Genomic DNA, 23,883 nt, shown 5'->3' on the forward strand with positions numbered 1-23,883 from the left:
TGTTGTTTGGCAATCACATCCAAGGACAGTGTAATCCTCCAAGCTTCCCTTTGCCAGATGGATTAAATTATTTCATTTGTTGAGTGGAGAAACCAGCCAAGCGGGAATTTCCTTTGCAATTTCAGCCTGTATTGTCACAGCAATACACAAAATACTGGGTGACAAGATGAAAAGTCAGGTCAGATTGTAAGTATGTGCCTTGTACATATTTTGCTGTCTTTTTCAAGAAGAAAACAACAGCACTGGATAGGGTAGCTTTCAGACCAGTGACTTCTAAATTCCAGCTAATGATTATGAACACAGGACCAGGGGATAATACTTGCTCCAGCCTGGAACTGGCACATAACTCTTGAGGGAAAAGGTTTCTATAGTCAGACTTTGCGGTAGCACCCAATATGTTGTGGAAAATGTTACGGTCAAAGGGCTCCAGAGAGCCGGCCATGGCTGATACCAGGATTTATTTATTTATTTTTATTTGAAAGAATCATCAGCTGGTGATGAAGCAAATGAAAGGGGGGAAATTGGAGGTTGAAGAATGGGGGGAAGAAGGAGAGGTTCATTATGAGTGACTGGTCTACCTTGTAATCTGAGTGGGTGAGTTCAGGGCCGTCTTTAGCATATGCACCGCTGGGGTGCAAAGAGCCACCCAGCGCCCCCAAATTTAGTTTAGCCCCCAAATTAACTTTTATTATGCTTATGTCAGACACCATGCTTATGCCTTATCTCTTGTTTACGAAAGAAGGGAGGAAAAAGAAACTAACTTATTCATTTGCTCATTTATTTACAATACACTTATACTTAAGTATACAACACCACCACACTTAAACTTATAGGTATTGTTTAGGCACCTACTTAGGAGAAACATCAGTCATGTCAAAGGTGCCGCTGATCCCTCTGCTGCGTGGCAGCTCAATACAATACATAACATAATATTTTGATGTAAGAGTTAATTTTGTGTGCATGGCGCTGTTGTGAATGACAAGCGTCGCTGCTGGCACAACACATCTGTGGTAAATGAGCACACAAAGTTGAAAGTTCTTTAGTGAAACAATAGATATACATTTTGATAATACCTAGGTATATATGTATTTTGTGTTTCTAGCTTGATCAAAATTATTTATTATTTCATAACAGGTAGATAGTTAAGAGCTTCAGCGGCAGGTGCCTGGCGTCCCCCAGAATTTGGCGCCCGGGTGCCCCGCACCCCTTGCATCCCCGGGTAAAGACGGCCCTGAGTGAGTTTACCAGGGCCAAACCAAAGTAAATAAATAGTCTTAGCCTCACATATTTCTTGATCCTTTGCAAGTTCAGTCTCTCAAGAGTTATTCAGAGAGAGAGTTCTGTTGGAGTAGCTGAAGAGTCTTTTATTTTGCTTAAGTCCAACTCAGAATGCCTTCCTTTATCTACCCTTCCCTTTCAAATTGTACAAATACTAATCAAATTCTAATTCAAATCATATTCCTTTTCTATTTAAACTTGCTGTTGTTTCTGTTTGAATCTTGTATTGCTTGGTTGTTCTTATTAAAGTCAGAACAACTGTAGAAGGAACTTTGACTTAAATTCAGTCTGTTTGTCTCAAGTTTTGTTATTTAGCTATACTTTGTCTTAAGTTGTTAATTGATTTGAATGTTCGTTTGTGCGTGCCTTTCATACCCGTAGCTTTGTCCCAAGTGATTTTTATAGCTGTAGTCTGCCTTATTCAGCCATTGTTATTACTGCTCTTCCTCTTCCTGCTAGCATTCACTGCTGAAAGCAGCAAAGCATCACACGATACACATTTGGTCTTTTAGCATCATTGCTAAAAGTCATACCCCTGTTGTTAGCAGTTTATTATTTGTCTGACCATGAGGCATGTCCAAGGTGCTGGCCGCAAACCATGATGGCTGATGCACTGGCCATTCCCCCCCCCTTCACCAAGCTCAAGTACAGCTTCATGGTTACAGGCAGGAGCAGTGCACAGCATTGAGTTGCCAGTGGATCCTAGCTATTGCAAGTGGCGGCTGGGTAAGCAGAAAATTCCAGGGCACTACACACCAGCAGCCCACTCATGCTCTTGCACAGGGAGCACCAGTTGCTCTTACTCAAGAAAGAGGCAGAGTTCGAGAAATCAGACAGGAAGGACAAGAGACACATGGAGCAGAGTAAGAACTCTCCCTCTTCCTCTCAGGCTTCCATGTTCCACTCCCCCAAAATGTGGAAACAGTTTAAGCAGGTGACTACGGAGGATTTGAGGCGAAGAAGGTATGGATTCACAAGATCTAACTTTCCGGTGGCAACTCCAGCCTTCTCCTCATATCAAAATACTTTGCTTGCTCTGTGCAGTACCACCTATGTACCTTCCTTAATACCATTTGTACCTTCCTTAATACCATTTGATCAGTGCTCACAAACAAAACCATAGGGAGGAACATGAATCCATTTTAGTTGTTCCTCCACCCTACCTGACCATCCCTACCCCCACAGTGTAGATGCCTAGCACAAAAGCGCTGGATCTATTTGTCTGATTTCCCATATCACTTATTTTCAGACTAATGGAGAGGGGGGACCTGCTATGTAGGCCAGGCTTCCTCAACCTCAGCCCTCCAGATGTTTTTGGCCTACAACTCCTATGATCCCTAGCTAGCAGGACCAGTGGTCAGGGATGATGGGAATTGTAGTCTCCGAGGTTGAGGAAGTCTGATGTAGGCTAAGGGATTTTTTTTCTCTTTTCCTTTTAAGTGTCCCCAAACTGTAAGAGAAACCTTTGGGGAAACCCACTGGAGGCCTCCTTCTGAAATTTTGTAGGATCCATCCCCTCAGAAAGGCTTACCAAGCCCCTAAATTTCATCAAATTATGCTTCTATATAGACATTTCTTTTTTAAAAACCACACACCATACTTTAATGGTGTGCAACACACATACAAATGGTGGACATAACAGCCTGCAATTTGACATGCTTTATCCATTATGGAGGGGCAAATTCCATCTTCTTCCATAAAAAAGAAAGTTACAGCCTTTAAAAAAAAATTCTGAACAGTGAATTGGAAAGATTACAAAGCAGATTTTTCCAAAGCAGGTCCCAAGCCGAATTAGGCAGTCTTCAAAGCAGGGTCCAAATCAAATATTGTGGTTTAGTACACACACACTCCTAATAAAAACACAATATTTTTCTCTCTTCAAAAGTATTTTTAGCATATTCGATTTTCGCTTCATCTATTAAAACTAATTTGATAAACTGAGTATGATTTCTATATCTATGTAACAGACTTAAGAAATTTGCTATAATGATAGCATCGATAGGGCACCTTCCATTGTCAGGTAATGTTTATGTCAATCTGCTGGAGAAAGAGAAAGCACAGCAGGTGTTAACCGTGCATCGGTGTTTTGGTGAATGAGTTCACATTGACATTGTAAGGGTGCACCTTCTTCCCAGTGTCCAGCTGAAAACTCAGGAGTCTCTCTTCAAGCATCATCTCGTCACAGAGATGCTGACAATGACAGTGGGTTAGTGTGTCCCCTAGTCTAGATAAATGTCTTCTTAATGACAGTTAAATAAACTTGGCTCATTTAAAAAATGATTATTCAAGCAAGCAAGCTTCTCAAAAGAAAAATGCTACCAGATCTGCAACTAAAGCAGATCTCTTTTTCAGCGATGCATGCTCTTTGCTTTCAAACTGCATGCATAATTGGAAGAATATGATGGGACTGAACTTGAGCTGGAATTACACACAATATGGGTCTAAAGTATGACCTCATCTTTGCCTCCTTATTTGTTCATTTGTCTTACAAGTGTTGTCGAAACGTTTGTAACAAATATATGGTCTAGTGGTTTACCACCGGAGATTAATCTGGAAGCATATTTTCCCGGTTTAATTAGAATTCATTTGCTTAATTGTCATTCTGATCCCATCAATTGCTGCCTTGCACTAACTTGAACAATGCTGTCTTTTGCTGTTTACACTTTAATTTAGATTTCTATTATGGTTTATGAGCAGTAATAAGGCTCTGCTTGAATATTCATTAGCTTCTGAATTGTGAACTATGGAAAGGTGCTTCCTCTTACCTTAATGACAGCAATGCAGCAGGGGACTGATCAGTGGTGACACTTGATTGGAGACTTCCAGCGCATTTGCTTATTGTTTATTGACATGTCTCCTCCAAACAGCTCCCTCGCAAGTTAGCGGCGTAATGAAAGAGAAAGTGTTGCAGAGGAGTGTGGAGCTCTCCTGGCAGGAACCTGAGCATCCCAACGGAGTCATCACAGAATATGAAATCAAGTATTACGAGAAAGTAAGCACCACTCTGAAATATACTACTCTTCCTTCTGCCATGGGCCATGTTTTGTACAGACTGGGATTGCTTTACTTTTATCACTCGTGATTCTTCCTTACTGTTTTCTTTATTGTCATCATTTCTATATTATGCATGGTTTGTTTTGTTTTTTTTTTAAGTATTTGAGGAAATAGAACAATAACAGTTAATCACCAGATCAATCAATCAAAATTCATTCATCAATGATGGCAAATTTAATTGTTAGGATTGTAAGTTCAGGGCACACTTGTACTTCCTCTTGTTTACTGTAACATAGCGAAGGAACAAAAGAAGTTTTAAGATTGCATTTCCTTCTAGAAATGAACGAGAACTTATCAATTATTTCACAATGCCTTCAAAATTCAAGAACGGACCTATGTTTTTTAACATAGTTTGCAAAGTAATGTACATCCAATTGCTTTATAAGTTAAAATGTAGGTGATTAATCGACTAAAATTATTTAATTGGTGACAGCCCTAATTATAATAGGCAGACTTACGATCTCATCTGCGGGATTTTGTGTTCCAGTATAAAGATTTTCCAATAATTTCTGGGAAGAAAATGTTAGCTCAGAAGGAAGAGTCTTGTGCAAAAAAAGATTTTTCCTGCAAAATTCTCCTCCCCACCCCTTTGTGTTCCTTGGTATAATGCTACTTGTGCAAGAAAAACATTACATTGGAACAAACTTCATATACCCTTTTATTCTTCTAAATTTATCTTCCAAATTTATTAACAGCATAAGTGCTGGCCTTGGTGGGGTTACTTGGAAAAATTGGATCTGATGACCTACCTAGCTTTTCTATTTTCCTTCCAGTTTGAGTGGAATAAATTATTTTCCTCAATTACATTTGCCAGCTTTTAGCTCTCAGTGCTCTCAGGATCCCAAGCTTTTTTATAAATCTCATTGAGAGCATACATGTGTTAGAATGATTTCCCAGTGATATATAGTATATCTACTGTCATAATAAAGAGAATGAGATCAAAATCTAATATAAATATATGAGATATATAAAAATAATGTAATGAATCCTAATAGCAATTATAAATAAATGATTTATTTCTATTTCTACCAAAGCAAAAGAATACAAACACAGTCTGTATTGTCATAATATCAACACACTAAAAAAAATGTAGCTCATAAAATATCATATAGCACAAAAAGGTCAACAAACCTTTTTGTTAATTTTGAAACAACAAACTTGGTAAAAATATAATACACACAGGTATCAGAAGTTAACAAAATCACCCCTTCACAGTATGTCACTAGTTTAAAGTTTTAAAAAACTAAACATTTCCAGTTAGAATATACACGTAAATAAAAACATACTTTGTAACTATTTTCTGATCAAAATATTTTTATTGCTCCTCCATTTTTGTTGGGATTTCTTTTTTTCTTTTGTACCACAGTAATATCTAGCAGGCAGTTTTACTTGGTAGCACTGAATTGCTCTAGCAGTTTGTATCTCACGTATAGTAGAATAGCAAGTCTTTTCAGGTCTTAAATAAAGTGACAAATGTTATTTAAAGTGTTTTAATACAATTTTGACAAGTAGAAATGGAAGTGTGGAAATCTTTTATGTCTCCAAATCAGAGGTTTCTGGCCCAGTTTGTAAACTTAGGAAACGGTACAGTTCACGGAAACTTCAGGGTTTTTTTTTAGTGAAGTCATCTTTTTAGATATAAAACACGTTCACAGCTGAAGTCATGATATATTGTTTTTCACAAATTAGCACTTTCCTTTCCACCCCCTTCCTTTTTTTCCTATTTTCGAAATAATTGATTAATTAAAAGAAGTATAACAATTCTTTTCTTAAACCTGTGCACACAAAAACATATTTTAACTCACTTTGTGCTAAACTATAATTAAAATCTGGCAAATCTCTGTGGTTTAAAGGCCAAGTTTCTGTTGTCATCATCTGTTAATGTATAAAAAATACCCCAGCAAATAGTTAGCTTTGTAATCGTTTGCATTTAAAATACTTCATAAGATAAAATTAGTATTTAAATAGGAAACATTTTTCCCCAACAAATACGCATGTCTTTCCTTGAGAGGAGATCTACACAACATACCTGTATCAGTTCTATACCATGTTGCCATAGAATAATCCTGGGAATTGTAGTTTGGTGATGTGCGGAGAATTTTCTACCAGTGATTCCTACCCTACCACAAACTACAATTCCCAGGATTTATTTGAGAGAATAACTGTTAAACTGATTTCAAGCACTAGTGTAGAAATGGCTGAAGTTTTCATGTGAAGGTGCTGGTCAAATAGTGACAAAACAAAGTGTGATCACTCTTTGATTACTTTAGGCACAACTCATGGGAATGACCGCTCCCCACATCAAATGGCGGGTGCTTTTTGCGTGGTCGCATGCAGTCCCCCGGATCCCAGTGCGGCTCCCAGTAGTTCAGGCTGGCTTCATCCTCCCCAGGCTGGATACCTGGAGGTCTCCGCTTACCTCAGCCAATCGCCCAATCCCGCCTGGGGAGGCGTTGCCAGGGGATCAGCCAGGTAAGGGGAGGGACCACCCAGCCCACACAACAGAAGGTGAATCTTACCTGTGAAGCGTCAGTTGGCTCCAGAGCTTCTCCCACCCTGCCCTCCTTCAGTTCTTTTTTTGCAGGTTAACTTCTTTTCCACAGGTACGCTACGTAAGGGTCGCTGTTGAAGGGCCGGAAAGGGATTTTCCTGCATTGGCAGATTTTGCCTTTCCCGTAGCAAAATGTCACAACTTTGGCGGTTTCAGGCCTTGGGCGGAATCCTTTATCTTCCTAAATGGGGTGTGTGTGTGTGTGAAGCGGTGACCCACGCCCCCTTGCAGCAGTGATCCCAGGGTTCCCCATTAGAGGGGTCTTGAGGGGACCCATTGGCCTTACACCAAGAGGCTGTCATTGCTCTCCCATCCAACAGTGTCGAAACGGGGGGTGGGCTCTCTACTTGAACATATGTTCTCCAGAGCCAGCCCAATCCCCACACATTCTGGATAACCCTGATGCCTCCCAGATCCCCGGCTGGTGACTGGGAAGGATAAACACCCAATGCCTGAGCCAAGGTCTCCCTACATCTGAAACTTAATAAAGTTGTGGCCAATTTTAATCCCATAGCACATTGTCTTGAGTCATTATTCTGTTCACGGGTCACCTGAGGTTGGGGGTGCTCTGTCTGTCCACACAAAGTTCTCTGTGAGCCCCACTGAAATTGATGAAAAGTAGGAGCTGAAAAGTGCTCCAGTGAAGCTTGCACAGAGAAACTTCCAAATGGGCTCCATCCTAGAATAGGTTCAGGTAATTTATGGTTTAATCCAACCTTAGGTTTTTCCATGTGTATATACACATGGAAGTTGAATGCACTGACCAGCAGTTCACTACATGCAGATTCACACGTGTGCACAGTTGTCCACCCATAGAGCTCTTCTTTATTATTTTTAACATTTTAACAATATGCCCTCTAGGTGGATCATTTTAAAAAGAAATAAATCATAAAACATAAACAAAGAATTTAAAGCACTAAGACTGATAGGGGGAGAACCATGCAACCAAAACCATTCACAAGCAGCATAAAATAATTTTCACGCACCATTAAAACTCGACTTATTTTTTTGTTTTGCTCCAAATTGATTTTCTTTGTCCCTTGCAAAGCAGTGCACACACATATCTCCTGTAGCTCATGGACAGCTGTTACAGTCAGAGGACCTCCTTTTCCACATTGAATCTTCACTCAGAAGACACAGCAGGGTCATACAGAATGACTTACTAAATGAAAGTAAAAAATTATATGAAGGAACAATAAAATACCCCATTTTCAGAGCTCCAGGGCAAGGCAGTGGGGAAGAAATAAATTGTGTGGAGATATGGCTTGCTGTGTTACTTAAAACCTGACTTAATACACTATTTGAGCCAATTGATGATCAACCAACAGAAACTAAAGCATCATACAATGAAATACAAAAAGGCAATGTGAGCCCTGGCGGCTTCTTCCAAAAGCTGAGTTGCCAAAAAACAAACAAACTGGGTGGGCAGAAATAAATAAATGAAGAGCAGGGGAATCCATTTATTCCCCCCCCCCGGGGTAGTCTTGGGAGTGGCGGGGAGGAGATGCTCTTTGTAGCAAATTGAAATAAAGTGCCAGGACCAGGGGCTGTTATATAGCCATTGGTGTAATGGAGCAAATTTGAAATCTCTGGTTTAAATACTATCCACTAATTTATCTTTTCCAGGACCAAAGGGAGAGAACTTACTCAACAGTGAAAACCAGAGCCACCTCTGTATCGGTGAATAATCTGAAACCAGGAACAGTTTATGTTTTCCAGATTCGTGCGTTTACTGCTGCTGGCTATGGAAATTATAGCCCTAGGCTAGATGTTGCTACACTAGAGGAAGCCACAGGTAAAAATTAATTGCATCTTCTTTTTAAAAATATTTTTTATTAATATTACATTATGACACTTTCCTCCTTCATATTTCTTTTCCCTTTCTACTTCACTTGTTTTCTTTTTCCTTGAGAAGCAAGCTTGTTTGATGTATGTCAAGTGTAAAACTTTAATTATATCTTATGCCAGTTAAGAGCATCAATATAAATGAAAACACTGTGTCTTGGTAAGAAAGGTTGGAACGGTACTTGGGGAGACAACAGTTGCCCTGTGAAAACAGCCCCTGGTTGAGTATGTATATGTCTTATTTTAATGAGCATCTGAATTTGTGGACCCCTCATTTCTTTCTTGATAGCACGTCAGTGGCACTTGTTTTCTGCCTCTCACCTGAAGTCTCAAGTCTGTCATTAGATGTCAGGCTGGCTTAGTGCCTAAGCCTGCAGGTGAGACCCAGATTAGTTATACCTCTCAACTTTCAACTCATAGTCACCCCCACACCCTGAAAACTGTGCCACAAGAACAGAGTGGCCTTACGCTTTGAATTCTCCACTGGAAAACTGCATGGATTAGAGAGTCATTTATTTTAATTTTTATTGATATATCATAAACATATGGGCAAACTAACACATATACAATAACATATTCAGTATAAAAAAAGCTAATTACAGAGATATTGTTACATATAGCCAAGTTTTTAAGATGAGTCTATATAGCCCAACCACAATGAGGAATGAGTCATGGGAAGAGTATTTCTATGAATCTCCCTATTTATATAATCAAAAAAGGGAGACTATTCCACATCAAAACTATCCAGTTCGGCTTCTCTCCAGACTACATGTCTGACCAGATGTTCATATAAAGCAAGGTTATTTATTTTGTAAAGTATACATAATACACAATAATTCATTGTCTGGTGGGTTTATTTATTTAATACACAAAAAAAGTTAATATTAAACTTCTCACCTCTTTGTTCCTAGTTAGCTATTGTCTCCCTATGACTCATGCTTCTTAAGGGTTTTTCTTCTTCTTCTGACATAAGTGACATGGCTTCTGGGGCCAGAACTCTTGTTATTGGAGTTTAGCGCAGTAAATAATTTACTGATACTGTAGATCTTCATTCAGTTTTCAGATCTTATTTATGTAACTTCAGTATGGACCATTCTTTTCAAAATCAGAAGAAAACAATTGAAAAGTCTGAATTAATGTCAGTTTTAGAAAAAGTTGCTAACATGTGAGTGTTTGTAAAACGTACACTCATCGCTATTGCTTTTATTACTTTTATTAATATGTAACAATTCTTAGCAGGAGTGGTGAGACAATGTGACACTTCTCAAGCCTGCCAGCTTGCACCTGTCAGGGCAGGAAGTAACAGGAAGCAACACATTTTCCTCCCTCTCAAGTGGTTGTTCTAAAAAAATAATAATCATCACCCCTCTAAAATCACTTGAGGAATTAAGACAGCTCCAGAATGAAGTAGATAACAGGCCCAATCATGGAGTCCCTTGAGGAAACATAGGGGCTTTTGGAGCCAATGGATTTAAGGCTGCCCTAGTCCCACTCTCAAGGGATGCGGGTGGCACTGTGGGTTTAACAACAGAGCCTAGGACTTGCCGATCCGAAGGTCGGCAGTTCGAATCCCCACGACGGGATGAGCTCCCGTTGCCCAGTCCCTGCTCCTGCCAACCTAGCAGTTCAAAAGCACAAAGTGCAAGTACATAAATAGGCGGGAAGGTAAACGGCATTTCCGTGCACTGCTCTGGTTTGCCAGAAGCGGTTTAGTCATGCTGGCCACATGACCCGGAAGCTGTACGCCTGCTCCCTCAGCCAATAAAGTGAGATGAGCACTGCAATCCCAGAGTCGGTCACGACTGGACCTAATGGTCAGGGGTCCCTTTACCTTTACCTAGTCCCACTCTCAGAACACTCTATTTTGGAATGTAATTCTAGTCACTGACAGCAGTAGATCTGCACCTGCAGCGTTCTCCACAGGCACATCGGGCAGGCTCTGCGATGGGCATAGCCACCCCTACCTCATAAACCCTCTCCAGCCACTGAAGAAGAAGAAGAAGAAGAGTTTGGATTTGATATCCCGCCTTTCACTCCCCTTCAGGAGTCTCAAAGCGGCTAACATTCTCCTTTCCCTTCCTCCCCCACAACAAACACTCTGTGAGGTGAGTGGGGCTGAGAGACTTCACAGAAGTGTGACTGGCCCAAGGTCACCCAGCAGCTGCATGTGGAGGAGCGGAGACCCGAACCCGGTTTCCCAGATTACGTGACTACCGCTCTTAACCACTACACCACACTGGCTCTCTGGGCGTTGAGATATCTGCGCCTATTCTGAGTTTATTTAATCCACAGCAATTGCTAATGGAAGTTACCGTATTAAAGGTGATGGAAATAGATCTAAATCCATAATTGTTTAGTGCAGTTTTGAAATACTTGTAACTGGCAGTAGAATCCTCTGCATGTCTTTCATAAATCAGGTCTGTTTAGTTCAGTGGGACTTATTCGCTGGTAAATATGATTACAGCCTAACAATGCAACCCCATGTGTGTCTGTTAAAAAGAAAGTTCAGTGGTACTTTCTGTTGTGTTATTGTGTATAGGATTGCAGCCTTCATCTGTAACTATCAACCTTCATAAATATTTCAATATTCTCCTATCCCATGCTGAGATTGCTGCTTCCCCACCCCACCCCCCACAGATATCCTTGTGTGTCTTTAACAGCTTGGAAAAACCCAGTAGGCACCTTTTCCTAATATAGACATGTAGCGAGGGCAAAACTGCATATGTTGAATTTCTGTGCCTGTCAAACTGTAGTTAGACTCAGGACCTTTGTCAGGATAATGCAGCAGACCTGATCGTAGCTAAGACATAAAATGTGTATCCTCCCTTTTGGGGTTAAAAAAGATAACCTGTATACCCACAATAGTCTCGAAAGTTGTAGAATCGTGCCAGAATCTGTTTCAGAACGGCATACTGGATTCATCTTTAACATTTTCTCTCTTCTTTTTCTTGTTGGCAGCCACTGCTGTCTCCAGTGAACAGAATCCTGTAATAATCATAGCTGTGGTAGCTGTGGCAGGCACTATCATTCTGGTCTTCATGGTTTTTGGCTTCATCATTGGACGAAGGTACTGCTTATGGATATTAAGAGAGTTGTTAATAGCTAGTTTATATGAAATATATTTTAAGAAATTTTTCTTCGGCCATGCATTGGCATCTGTAGGGTTTTCAACTTAAATATTGTAATATTTTCCACTCAAAGCATGGTTTGGCTAAAAGCTTTGTTTTATTGATAGCTATTTCACAAAAACATGACAGGGACATTCCATGAACTTAAGCAACTAGAGTGATTGGTTATTTGAATTTGTTCATTGACTCTTCCGTAATATTCGTGACAAAGACCAAGATCCCAAGGGCCTAACCCTAACCTTTGGGGACCAAAACACCTCTGAGATACATGAAAAAGTATAGGAAATAATAGAATTGTAGATATCTAGTCCAACCCCCTGCAATGCAAGAATCTCAACTATAGCATCCATGACAGATGCCCCCACAACTTGTTTAAAACCTCCAATGAGAGTCTACTACCTTCCAAGGGAGTCCATTTCCATTGTCAGAACAGCTCTTACCCTGAGAAAGTTCATCCTGATGTTTCGTTAGAATCTCCTTTCTTGTAACTTGAAGCCATTGGTATTGGTCCTAGCCTCAGGAGCAGGAGAAAACAAGCTTGTTCCATCTTTCATGTGACAGCCCTCTAGATATTTGAAAAGGAACGCATTAGGTGGGTTGCTGTGTGGAATCAACAATTCTTAATGTGTGTGCTGAAGTACTTTTCACCTATGGATCGGAAGGCAAATTCACTAAGTGGTTACTGAAATGCACCACTTCTCATACATGCACACTCTCCAACAAATTTTTGTGTGAGCCATAGCAGTATATGGGTTGTAATTAAGGATGAGTTTAAAACATACAAGGATTTTATATTTATACGTCCTCTTATATCCATTTCATATCTAGTTTTCACAATGGGGGAAGGGGGAAAATCAACCTGTAGTTATATATTATTTTTGTGAAAATGCCCTTCTCTTTTTTTTTACAGGCACTGTGGCTATAGCAAAGCTGATCAAGAAGGAGATGAAGAACTTTACTTTCATTGTAAGTGTTTTGCTGTTATTTCCCCCAAGAATTTCCAGGCCAATTATAATGCATTGGGACTGGCAGTAATAGAATAGACACAATACAAAAACAACATTCTTGCAGAGGAACAACTATAATAAATTTTAAAATGCTGTGTAAACGGCAAGTGTGAAGTTAAAAACTGTAAAAGAAGTATGACCTCTTCCAAAAGTACATAGAATAAAATCAACACTGTTCACATGGCAGATTTTATTGCTGTACATTTGGATGATATATAGTTGTCTCCAATCCACATTTTTCCTTTGGTTGCTTTTGAATAAGTGTTTCATAATATCCTAATGGTTCCCTCTGAGATACTGTGATTGATTGCTGTTGGCCCAATAGCTATTTGATTTATTTTATTATTTGTGCAGGAAAGTTAGGATTCATCCGTTGCCCAAGGCTAAAGGCAATTCAGTAAAAACTATATTTCTAAATTTGTCTCAGTGATTAGCCAACATAATACTTATATAACTTAGAATAACTGGTGAAGAAAATAGGCCAATCATCCAATTAGTATGTCAGTAAAATCTTGAGTTTTATCGATATATATTTTTTTAAAAAACTCTAATAAAATCAGCATTACATAGAAGGGGATCAGAAATAGTTGTGTGTAATATCATACTTGCTCTCCAGCTGCTATGCTTAGTGAACTCAGAGCTGCCTAGATCCTGTTAAAGTTGATCTCTGTTGATAACATCACTTACATTTCAGCAGAAACATCTTGTAGTCACCTCTGTCTACTCAATAAAGGTTTTTCTCCCATAACAATACAGTGGTGCCTCGCAAGACGAAATTAATTCGTTCCGCGAGTTTTTTCGTCTAGCGAAATTTTCGTCTTGCGAAGCACGAAATCCCATAGGCATGCATTGAAATCCAATTAATGCGTTCCTATGGTCAAAAAAAGTCCAAACAAAGCCAAATTTGGTACAACAAGAGTTTATTAAGTGCTCTTTAAAGTCACACATACTGTAAAGAGCATTTCAAAAATTGAAGGAACAATAAATTAAGTTTCTAAACATGACAGAAAAACATTTAAAAATCAACAAAGTGTACAGTACATTTTCTAAGACTCTGGGGGATAACTCGAAGAAGGTTCCTCTTCCACTCTTTGCTTCTTGCTGAAGAACCCCCTCCTCAACTGTTCCCCCAGCCACCCACCACACAGAAATTCAAATCCAGAATTTTTTTAAAAAAAACAGCAGAGTGGCTCAATGGTCACAGAAAATCATAAAAATGCAGAAAAAAATACACACAAGCTTCCAGATTCTTGCAAACCCCTCCTCAACTGTTCCCCCAGCCACCCACCACACAGAAATTCAAATCCAGATTTTTTTTTAAAAAAAAACAGCAGAGTGGCCCTATGGTCACAGAAAATCATAAAAATGCAGGGGGGGAAAAACAAGCTTCCAGATTCTTGCAAACCCCTCCCCAACACCAAGTCCTTGAATTCCAAACACCCCAACCCAAAACCCCCAAAAAAGTTTTAAAAGTTTAAAAGAAGTTTTGGAAAAGCTTCAAAAATCACCAAAGTCTTCAAAAACCTCAAAAAAGGCTACCACGCCACGTTCTATGAGTTGCTTCTCAAAGTCAAGTCGCAACTGTATTAACGGTGTTAAGAAAAAGGAAACAAACTTGGAAGACGTTTTCGTTTTTCGTCTTGCGAAGCAAGCCCATAGGGAAATTCGTCTTGCGAAGCAGCTCAAAAAACGGAAAACCCTTTCGTCTAGCGAGTTTTCCGTCTTGCGAGGCATTCGTCTTGCGGGGCGCCACTGTATTTCGGGTATGATCAGATCCCAAGTGATTGTCTGCATATAAAAACTAGTTGTTGATGAATTACATTGTTCTGCAATCAGAATGTGCAATTGATTGAAGAATTATAGCATACATTTTGGAGGGGAGAATAATTTTGAAATACACACCAAAAGTTCCAACGTACTTTTGTTTTCTTTTGGGTTGTCCATCAGTTCCCACAGCGCTTTCTGATGCTTTCTGGTGGTGATTCAATGAAAATTGATTGCAAGTTGCCTTTCCCATGGATTTCAATTTAAATCAATTCAAATCTCCTTTTTAAATCTGGTTACTTAATTAACAAATAGATTGAGCAGTGCAAATTAGACTGATATAGGTTATTCAAACATGACTTGGTAAAAATTAAACTTTTATTTTTCCATTGTGCAGTGGAGGCTGGTCTTTTCAGGGTAATGGGGCACTGCCCTACCCACCTCTGTTCTCATCCAACCATCACCTGCCTGTCTTCATCTGCCCAGTCCATGGGATGGCAGTCTCTGCTAGCTCCCTTATCTGTCTCAGTGTAGCCCTTGCAGAACTTGACAGGCTCCACTGCCATTGTGCCTCCAAAGAAGCTGTTCACTTGTGAAAATAAGTCTTAAATTTGTTCCCTTCACATTAAATGGAAAAAAGATGCAAGATTAATTAACATTCTGTAGCCACCATCGTGGTACTGGTTCATACACTGCGTAGATTATTCACTCTAGTATTCACTCTAATCAAGAATTTCCTCTATAAAGAGGCAAGCTATTTGTATGATTCATAAAGTCATGAATTTCGGTGGAGCATCTAGAGTTATGATACACAAATTAATATTTTAGGCTTCATCCAAAAAATCATTCCTGTGGGTACATCTAATTAATATTTCAGATACAGCCCAACAATCTTCCCCAGCATGTGTACTGGGTCTATGGTGATTCTAACTTTCCACTAGAGCCTCTTCCATTGCTTTGAATGCTCCTTGAGAGGGTTCCCTGACTTTCAGCAGTGCAGTAGAAATAAAGGGCCTGAAAAATCCCTTTGGTTGTCTAGATGTTGAGTCGCTGCCCTTTGGTCTTTACTCTTCCTTTTTATGTTGCAATGCAATTCTTTATTTTAAAAATTTGCAACCTGTCTTTCAGAGCATCCTGCTCTCACAAAGCAGTTTACAAAAACAGTATAAAATATGGTGATGATGCTGACGAAGATGATGATAATAATAATAATAATAATAATACTCAAGGCACACTGCCCTTACAAAACAGTTTTAAAATACACAAACTGCAATAACTAGAAAAGCAACAAAATGCCTACAACAACAAAAATACCTCCCAAGTAAGAAAAGAGAAACAATAAAGCATTGAAAAAGCACAACACATTTAAATCAGCCAAACAGAATTTGGCAAAGTTTTACTCACAGTAGACCAGTTGAAATTAATGAACATGAGTAAATTTGCTCCATTAATTTGAATAGGGCCACTCTGAATAAAACTTGGTGTTTAGCAACCACTTGAAGACCAGCCGTGATAAGACCATGCATATTTTCTGAAGAAATGGATCTCAGCTTATAGTTAGTGCTAGGCCATTTTTTTTACAGTTAGGTTCATAATACTTCCCTTACAACCTGGGTGCTATGAATTCATGTTTTGCACTTGTGCTTCCTGAAGCAAATGACTGATTCATCAAAGGAAATATAGTAAATTAAGAATCAGAGTGGCTGATAATAACATCTGGATGAATACAGGGTCATTCTACAATTCAACAAAAAAGTCATTCAATACACTCAAGGGAAAGTTATTGTGAAGTCTAAATACAACCTTTCTGATTTATAATTTTCTTATCTATCAATAAGTTTAGGAGTTATTTTTTGCCTTGTAGATGAAGGTGGAGATATTTTAGCAATTTTTTGCCGCCATATCACCAGAGTAGTTTTAATGTAACAAAGTGGCTGGTTATCAGTATTCTGTTTGTAATAGTTTATTACTATGTGGAATTTGTTGCTAACATAAATTTTAATACTCGGGAGTAAATGAAACAGCATTGAAAACAGTAGCCAAATAAGTGCTGTTCTGGTGGTATTTGGTAATGCTATCCAGAGACTCAAGTCAAAGTCACATCAAGTTTTCTCTTTCACTTTCCTCCTTCCATAAAATTTGATCAGCCTGAGTTCATTCATTCTCTCTAAGTCTAGATATGTCAATAGTTAAATCACTTCATTAAACTACGGATTGAAACCATTCCTGCCTCATTCAAGCCTTGCAGGGCACTTTACCTAATAAATGGAAAATAGTAATAGCAATCAGGGTTATCATGCTCTGAGTGCATGTTGTTGTTTTAAAAATGAAGCATTTGCAAATATCCCACTGTTGAAATGAAGCTCCTCTGAAGGATTAGAATCTTAGTAACACCATCTTATTTTAGTGAGGCTCTTCATAGCCTTAAAATACTTTAAGGTCTTTTCAATATTCCCTACCGAGTGATGTCTGAGAAAGAAATGAAATTAAGCATTTTTCCCCTTTACATGTGTCTACAGGGAAAGTGAAAGTGCTAGCTGGAGAATGCTTTCCCCCAGCATGCACTATTTTTAGATGATATGTTTTAGGGAAAGAAAATGTAAATAGGTTAACAGCCTAGTCTTAATAGTCAGAAACTGAAATTGAAAATAACACTTCATTCCTTCATTGTATCCCTTTCAAGAAATCTAGTTATCCAATATCTGGGGAAGCTTACAGTCTGTCAGAAAAGATTACCAACCATGAAGCCAACCCGAAAGTCTTATGATTTTCATCTTTACTTGACTACATTTTTAGAGCCTTTTGATAAAAAGCATAGTATTTAATTTGATATGATCATTGTTTCTGGGGAGAAACAAAACACAGTCTTGAAGTCACTGATGATTTCCAATTTTGCATCCTTTTGTTCCTGTGGTATACAGACAATTTTCTTATATGCTAAAACATCAGACTGGATTTTCAGAGTAACCTGAAATAGCAATCCTTTTAACTAGCTTTCAGATCAGTGAATTTAATAGAATGTCCAGTCTTCCCATTCAATTCCCCTCAACTTTGAATGATCCCAAGTGCTACGTTTTTAAAGGTATAACACAATGGAAGAGTTTAGTCAACCAATTGCAATTTACATTTTGTTTCCTCCTACCATTTTCTTTTAACAATGTCTTTGAATCTGAGGGAGCACTATTTCACGTTGGTATGCCAAGAAAGCGTTGGCCTGTCAAAATGTTTTATGACAGCTTGAATAAAGTACCATCAGAGACCCATTTACGATTCACAAGGTTACCTCCAATCCAGGCTCCTTATCGCAAGCACAAGAAGATGGCTCATTCTCCATCTGCTTGCTTGAGAGCACAATATAGGCAGTTAACCTATTGTTTTCTGCTCTCTTTCCCTTCTGGTTGGGGACGTAAATAAAAAATGAGCCCTTATCAGCTCCAGAAGCTGAGCCATTATTATTATGATTAGCACTAAACCTATTGAAAAATACAGTGCAGCAAAAGTAACCTCTGGGGAAGATGTGAAATAATTTCTTGCAGATCCTCAGTATGCCTATTCAGCTCCGTGGATGACCTCCACATCACTAGCATTCTTTTCCCATGGCATTATTTTTAATAATATAGCTGCTGCAGTTTGAAACATGTGATACCTGCTGAATATGTCGCCCATGACTATTTCATTAGGACCTTTCTCAAAATTGATGGAATCTGTGCCTGAAAACTTCCTTTCTCAACCCCATATCTTGGTGATTAGGCCATTGTACTGTCTAGGAGAGATCATTCTGCTTCTTGTATTTCATTCCATAAACTCCCTACCACCACCACAAACAAACAAACAAACAAACAAACAAACAAACAAACCAGTGTGCTCAAACTACAGATGTAACTGTGTCCCAAAGAAACAATGTAAACACAACTCTTGCCCTATATTATTCATTTACTAATTAAATTTATATATCACCCTTTGTCCCAAAGGAGTTCAGAGCAGCAATTTATGGCTATCCAACATTTGGTTGGGAAGATCAATGTGAAATTCTGAAGGGTGGGGAAACTTTGCATTCACTTTCTACAATACTGATCTGCACATTTTCCTACTCACCAGTACACTCACAGTTGGGGAAGATATGACAGAATCTTGTGGATAAATGAAACAAGAGAGAGCCCAAGAAGGTGTATCATTTATATGTCAGAGACAGATAAGACTGTCAAAATGTGATGCCACTTTGTGTTAGGGGAAAAAGGAGGTTGGCACCGGTTATATTTCGTCTCAGAATAGTCACCTTTCTGATCTCTGCCCTTACAGTATCTTCCCCCTCTTGCTTGGCAAGCCTACCAAAAGCAGGCCAACACCAGCAGCATGAAAATAGGTTGTGAGAAGGCACAGAGGTATCCCACTGCCCCTCCAGCAAGCCACTTACCTCTCTTCAGGAAGATTCAGTTGGGTGGAGGTCTCAGTATATTTTTCAGAACACAGGATGTGGATAAAGGACAGATACTCAAAACAATGAACTTGTTAGAAACATTCACTCCATTCACTCAGGACAATGTAAGTGTAAGGTAGGGATTAGGAACTAGAACTTCCAGGGCCAAATCCGTATCGTCTTTTGGCTGTCCCAATTGCCAGTCCACAGTTAATGGTGTGAATAGTGACTGTAGCAGAAGAGCTTGCAGCTTCTACTGGGGAAGAAAGAATTGGGTTTTCACCTTTCACCCCATCTCAGATGGGTTATCCTGCAAAGTTGCTTGCTGACCACAAAAGTAAGGAATGGGGAAGTGTTTCCTGAGAAACACCCATTTGCCTTACCTAGCTGGCTCGACAGGAGCCTCACTGTTCTAGGGTGCGCTCTGCTTAATGAAATTCCGGGATTGGCTGCACAATAAGTGCTTTGCTTCATCACAGTCATGCTTTCTTACATCATTACAGTTAAATTTCCAGGCACCAAAACCTACATTGACCCTGAAACCTATGAGGATCCAAATAGAGCTGTCCATCAATTCGCCAAGGAGTTAGATGCCTCCTGTATTAAAATAGAGCGTGTGATCGGTGCAGGTAAGCTCGCTGTGGCTTCCTTATACAATTCTTCCATTTAGCTCGGATTGAAACTCATACATCATGATGACAGGCAAATAATTATATCTTGCGCATGGAGCTTTTTGCCTATACCAGAGTGGTTAAAAGCACTGGAGCTGCATTTGCTTATAAATGTAAAATAAATAAATAACCAGTCCAGTGGTCCAAAACATGTGTGTGTATTTCTATTTCCTTTTAGGAAAATGAAATGAAAATTGTGTTTTACAAATGCAAATAATGTCATTCCTCCTCACACATTGTTGAGAGAAGGTGGTGCATTTTAGTTAAACACCTGATGGCTATATTTGCATCAATATTTCCATTAAACTCCAAGAGAGGCTTACTTGTGTGTGTCTATATAAAGAACAACATTTGTGTTTGTTATAACTAAAAGCTGGCTTTACAAAACAAGTTTTTCTTTGGGGAATGTCATTGGTGCCATTTTTAAAGTATCTTATTGCTATAAGGAGTCCTCATCTTAGCTCTTGTGAGTGATGGTAATTGTGCTGTCATTACATTGCTTTTCTTCCTTTTCCCACATACTTAGGCAGTGGTGTTCAAGCTCTGGAAACCTGTTTCCATTTGTTTGCATTAATAAGATATGTGACACTTTTATTATTATACTGGTTCATGTAGTGAAATTAAGTATCCATGGGCAAGAAAAATATCAAATACCTGGGACTCCTGGAGGAAACATTCTTTGATTTCCTGTTGTTTTATGCAGCACTTTTAAGTCCTCTCTTTCCCCTCTTTAAATCACTCCTGCAGCAGTGTGACAAGTGCTGTAAATTACAGATAATAGCTCTTTGTTGTTGTTTTTTAAAAGGGGAGGCGGACTCACTTAACTTAATGTGAAAACAGATGAAACCTATGCATGCTATGTCAGTGTGTATAGGACTGCAGCCTTAGAAGATGTTAATGACGACATTAACTAAAACTAAATTCATGTACACTCCTGATTTAGAATATTATCTTAAGTCATGAGCAGTCTGTCCCACTGGAATTCAATGGATGCTCCAACCTTGTTTTTGAATATCTGCTTTCGGTGCCAGCATAACCACATGCTTTCACTGTAAGCACTTATTTGCAGGCACAGAGGTGAGTAATAACCTTCAAGTCCCAGTTCTTAAATTCAGCAGAGGCATAATTATAACATTTTGGAGCAGATCCGACACAACAACTTCATTTTCACCATGCAGATAACCTTCCCGCATGAGTTGGAGCCTCCAGGCAAAACAGTTGTTCCAATTGATTGATTGATTGATTGAATTTATATACTGACCTATACCCGGAGGTCTCAGGGCGGTTCACAGAACAAAATCAAAATATAAAACCACACTATATATAATCAAAATAAAAATAACAACCCCCCCCCAAAAAAAAGAACCACATTTTAAAAGGGCATAGGATGCTTTGCCAAGTTAGCTGCATTGAAGGCCTGCTTCCAGGAAAACTGGGTCACCCTTTCTCCATATCCATTCCAGTGATTTTACAGAAGCCAAAGCAGCCCCCTTATACAAAGTCTGCCTCTGGGAAAAAAAAGTTAGCAAGTTTAGATAGGTTCAGAAATTAACCATGGCATTTCCCAAATTAAGAGAAGGCTCATTTCTGAGCCAGTCCAACAACGCAAAGCAGGGGTGAGCTTGCCCATCTGTAGACAATAAAAATCAATAGCACCTTGGTAGACTAAAGTTGTATAAAACCCTTAATTCACAGCAAGCGCTCACTGGCTTAGAACTTGACTGAGATAATAGATAAGGGTCTGTGGTTAAATAAGCTTGAGACAGCACAAAACAACAATCTTACTTTCCTGTTCTTGTGGAATTCTGATTCAATTTGGTTTTTTAAAAGGAAAATTAATTTTCTGATTGATTTTGTGACTACAAACTCAGAACTCCGCTGACAAACTGAAAGGCAAATATGGAAATGTCAGTCCTTTTAGTGGTGAAGTGTTAAGTGTAGTTGCCTTATTTATATTTCAATTCATGGATTATACTTAGCAAAGAATGCGAGGAAAATGACTGTTGCAACAGCCTGATGATAAAGCAGAAAAATATATGCACGGTTTATATCAAGTAAACATATGCAGTATCAGTGTGACAGACAACAGGCAGCATCAAAGATTTTAGCATGTTTCTCTGCTAATGTGGTACACTCAACTGTGGAGTAAAGGTTCTCAGTTCTGTGAGTGGTTGATTTTGATGAGGGCACTATAATCTTCTGTTCCCTGCCAACATGTTTATGATACTCCTGTTGTGCACAACCATTGTGTGCTATACCATTGTCTGTACTATACTACTGACTGTGCCATCATAGTCCTTCTCTTTTATAGCTTCCTCACGTTGCTATAGAATAGGCTAAAATTTGCTCATTTAGGGCCTGATCTTGCCAAAGCTCTTTTATATTTCTTTGATTTCAACCATGTGCTTAAATATTTTCCATTGAAATTACAGCAGATTGGAGGCATTTAACCTTGGTTGGGTTATGCCCTTGTTGATTTGATTCAAATCTAGCATAACATTAAGTGGGAGTGTTCAGTTGACATCTAAATGCATTGGACATAAGTAATTCTGGTCCTGTATCAGTGATTTCCTAACAGATGATATGTTTTCCATTTCAGGAGAGTTTGGAGAAGTATGCAGTGGGCGCCTAAAGCTTCCAGGCAAGAGAGATGTTGCCGTGGCCATTAAAACCTTAAAAGTAGGCTTCACTGAAAAGCAAAGAAGGGATTTTCTTTGTGAAGCGAGCATCATGGGACAGTTTGATCACCCCAATGTTGTTCATTTAGAAGGGGTGGTTACCAGAGGTAATTAACTACCAGATCTGACCTTTAGACAACATGCTAAAAGGCAATACATTGTTACAAAGTTTTCATAGTCAGCAATTCAAAAGACAGAGATGTGCTGCATAGATTAACAGATTTTCTTCTGATGTGTAACTAACTAAGGGAATGCTTAGTTTATGCAACAACATTAGAGAGTGAGAGAAATAAGATCAGTGGATGATGAAAAGATGAAGAACTTTGGAATATTTATTTTTCCTAGTCCCATTTAGCCTCAAATACCATGTAGGAAGATAAGGTTTTTTATGTCCTTTCGTATTATCTGAAGTGCCATTTCCCCAGAATTCTCTTCACACAGCGGGAGTCAGGAGAACACACTGACATTTTGATTTTTACGGTTTAACTTTTGCGAATCATGACCATATTCTGCACACAGACATTTAAGGGCCTTTTAGATCTCAGTAACAGTTTTGGAAGCTTCGGGAGCACTCATGCCTCAACTATTCAGCCCTTCAAAGGAACAACATATGTTTTATCAGGAGTGGAAGGAACCACTCTGCTCAGATTATGATTCCTTTAAACAAAATGTGTCCCCCTTTCTTCTTTCTTTTTTAGGGAAACCAGTCATGATTGTAATAGAATACATGGAGAATGGAGCTCTGGATGCATTTCTCAGGGTGAGTGAATGCTAGAGGGAAACATACATAGCACTTCAAAAATAAAATATATATGCTACCAATTTAGCATAATAAAACATTTTCAGTGTAAAATGAGAACACGCCAAACATTAAGAGATCTCTGAATGGTCTCTGAAAAATCAGATTAGAAATTAGAATACCAGACGGGATCAAACGAAAACATTTTTGGCCATCTAAGTGATCCAATGTGGGACAGATATTGTGGTTTTGATTACCATCATCGAAAGGGACCTGAAGACATATTGTGGGAACACATGCTTCAAAATCATATTTGTATCTTTTCAACATTGTAGAAAAGAAAGAGTCCTTAAATTAAGTGCAGCAGTAATTCAGAAACGAAGGAAGCATTTCCTCCCCCAAGTCCCAAGAGAGATTTTACAACTTTTTGTGACTGTTTACCATTTATGGTAGACAACTTGCTAAAGAAGTCCAAAAAGGAAAGTACATATAACTGTTAGCATCATTAAGCTAAATCTGCTGCATGGATCCCAAAGTATAATATTGGTAATCATGGGCATAGGCGGGGGGGGGGCAGCTGCCCTCCCCTAGAGGGAGTAAAATAATAGAAATACCATATTTTTTGCTCTATAGGATGCACCCGACCATAGGACATACCTTGTTTTAGAGGGGGAGAACAAGAAAAAAAATTCTCCCCCTCTCTGCTCAGCGCCCCTTCAGTGAAGCGGCAGGAGAAATGGAGCCCCTTCCA

The 23,883-nt window shown here is 39.0% G+C and overlaps 1 protein-coding gene across 3 annotated transcripts in view; it reads left to right on the forward strand.

The window, feature by feature from the left end:
- The window catches only part of EPHA7 (EPH receptor A7), a 178,030-nt gene that overhangs the window by 136,706 nt on the left and 17,441 nt on the right, over window positions 1-23,883 (forward strand). For 2 of the 3 annotated variants that reach the window (XM_082216838.1, XM_082216840.1), the window contains exons 6-12: window positions 4,146-4,270; window positions 8,510-8,678; window positions 11,687-11,795; window positions 12,767-12,822; window positions 19,548-19,673; window positions 22,315-22,500; window positions 23,092-23,153. In XM_082216838.1, the coding sequence (XP_082072964.1) occupies window positions 4,146-4,270; window positions 8,510-8,678; window positions 11,687-11,795; window positions 12,767-12,822; window positions 19,548-19,673; window positions 22,315-22,500; window positions 23,092-23,153 (833 nt within the window). The remainder of the gene's footprint in view (window positions 1-4,145; window positions 4,271-8,509; window positions 8,679-11,686; window positions 11,796-12,766; window positions 12,823-19,547; window positions 19,674-22,314; window positions 22,501-23,091; window positions 23,154-23,883) is intronic. The other variant, XM_082216839.1, reaches the window with a different exon arrangement.

The sequence above is a fragment of the Podarcis vaucheri genome (assembly GCF_965113315.1).
Source record: "Podarcis vaucheri genome assembly, chromosome: 3".
NCBI lineage: Eukaryota > Metazoa > Chordata > Lepidosauria > Squamata > Lacertidae > Podarcis > Podarcis vaucheri.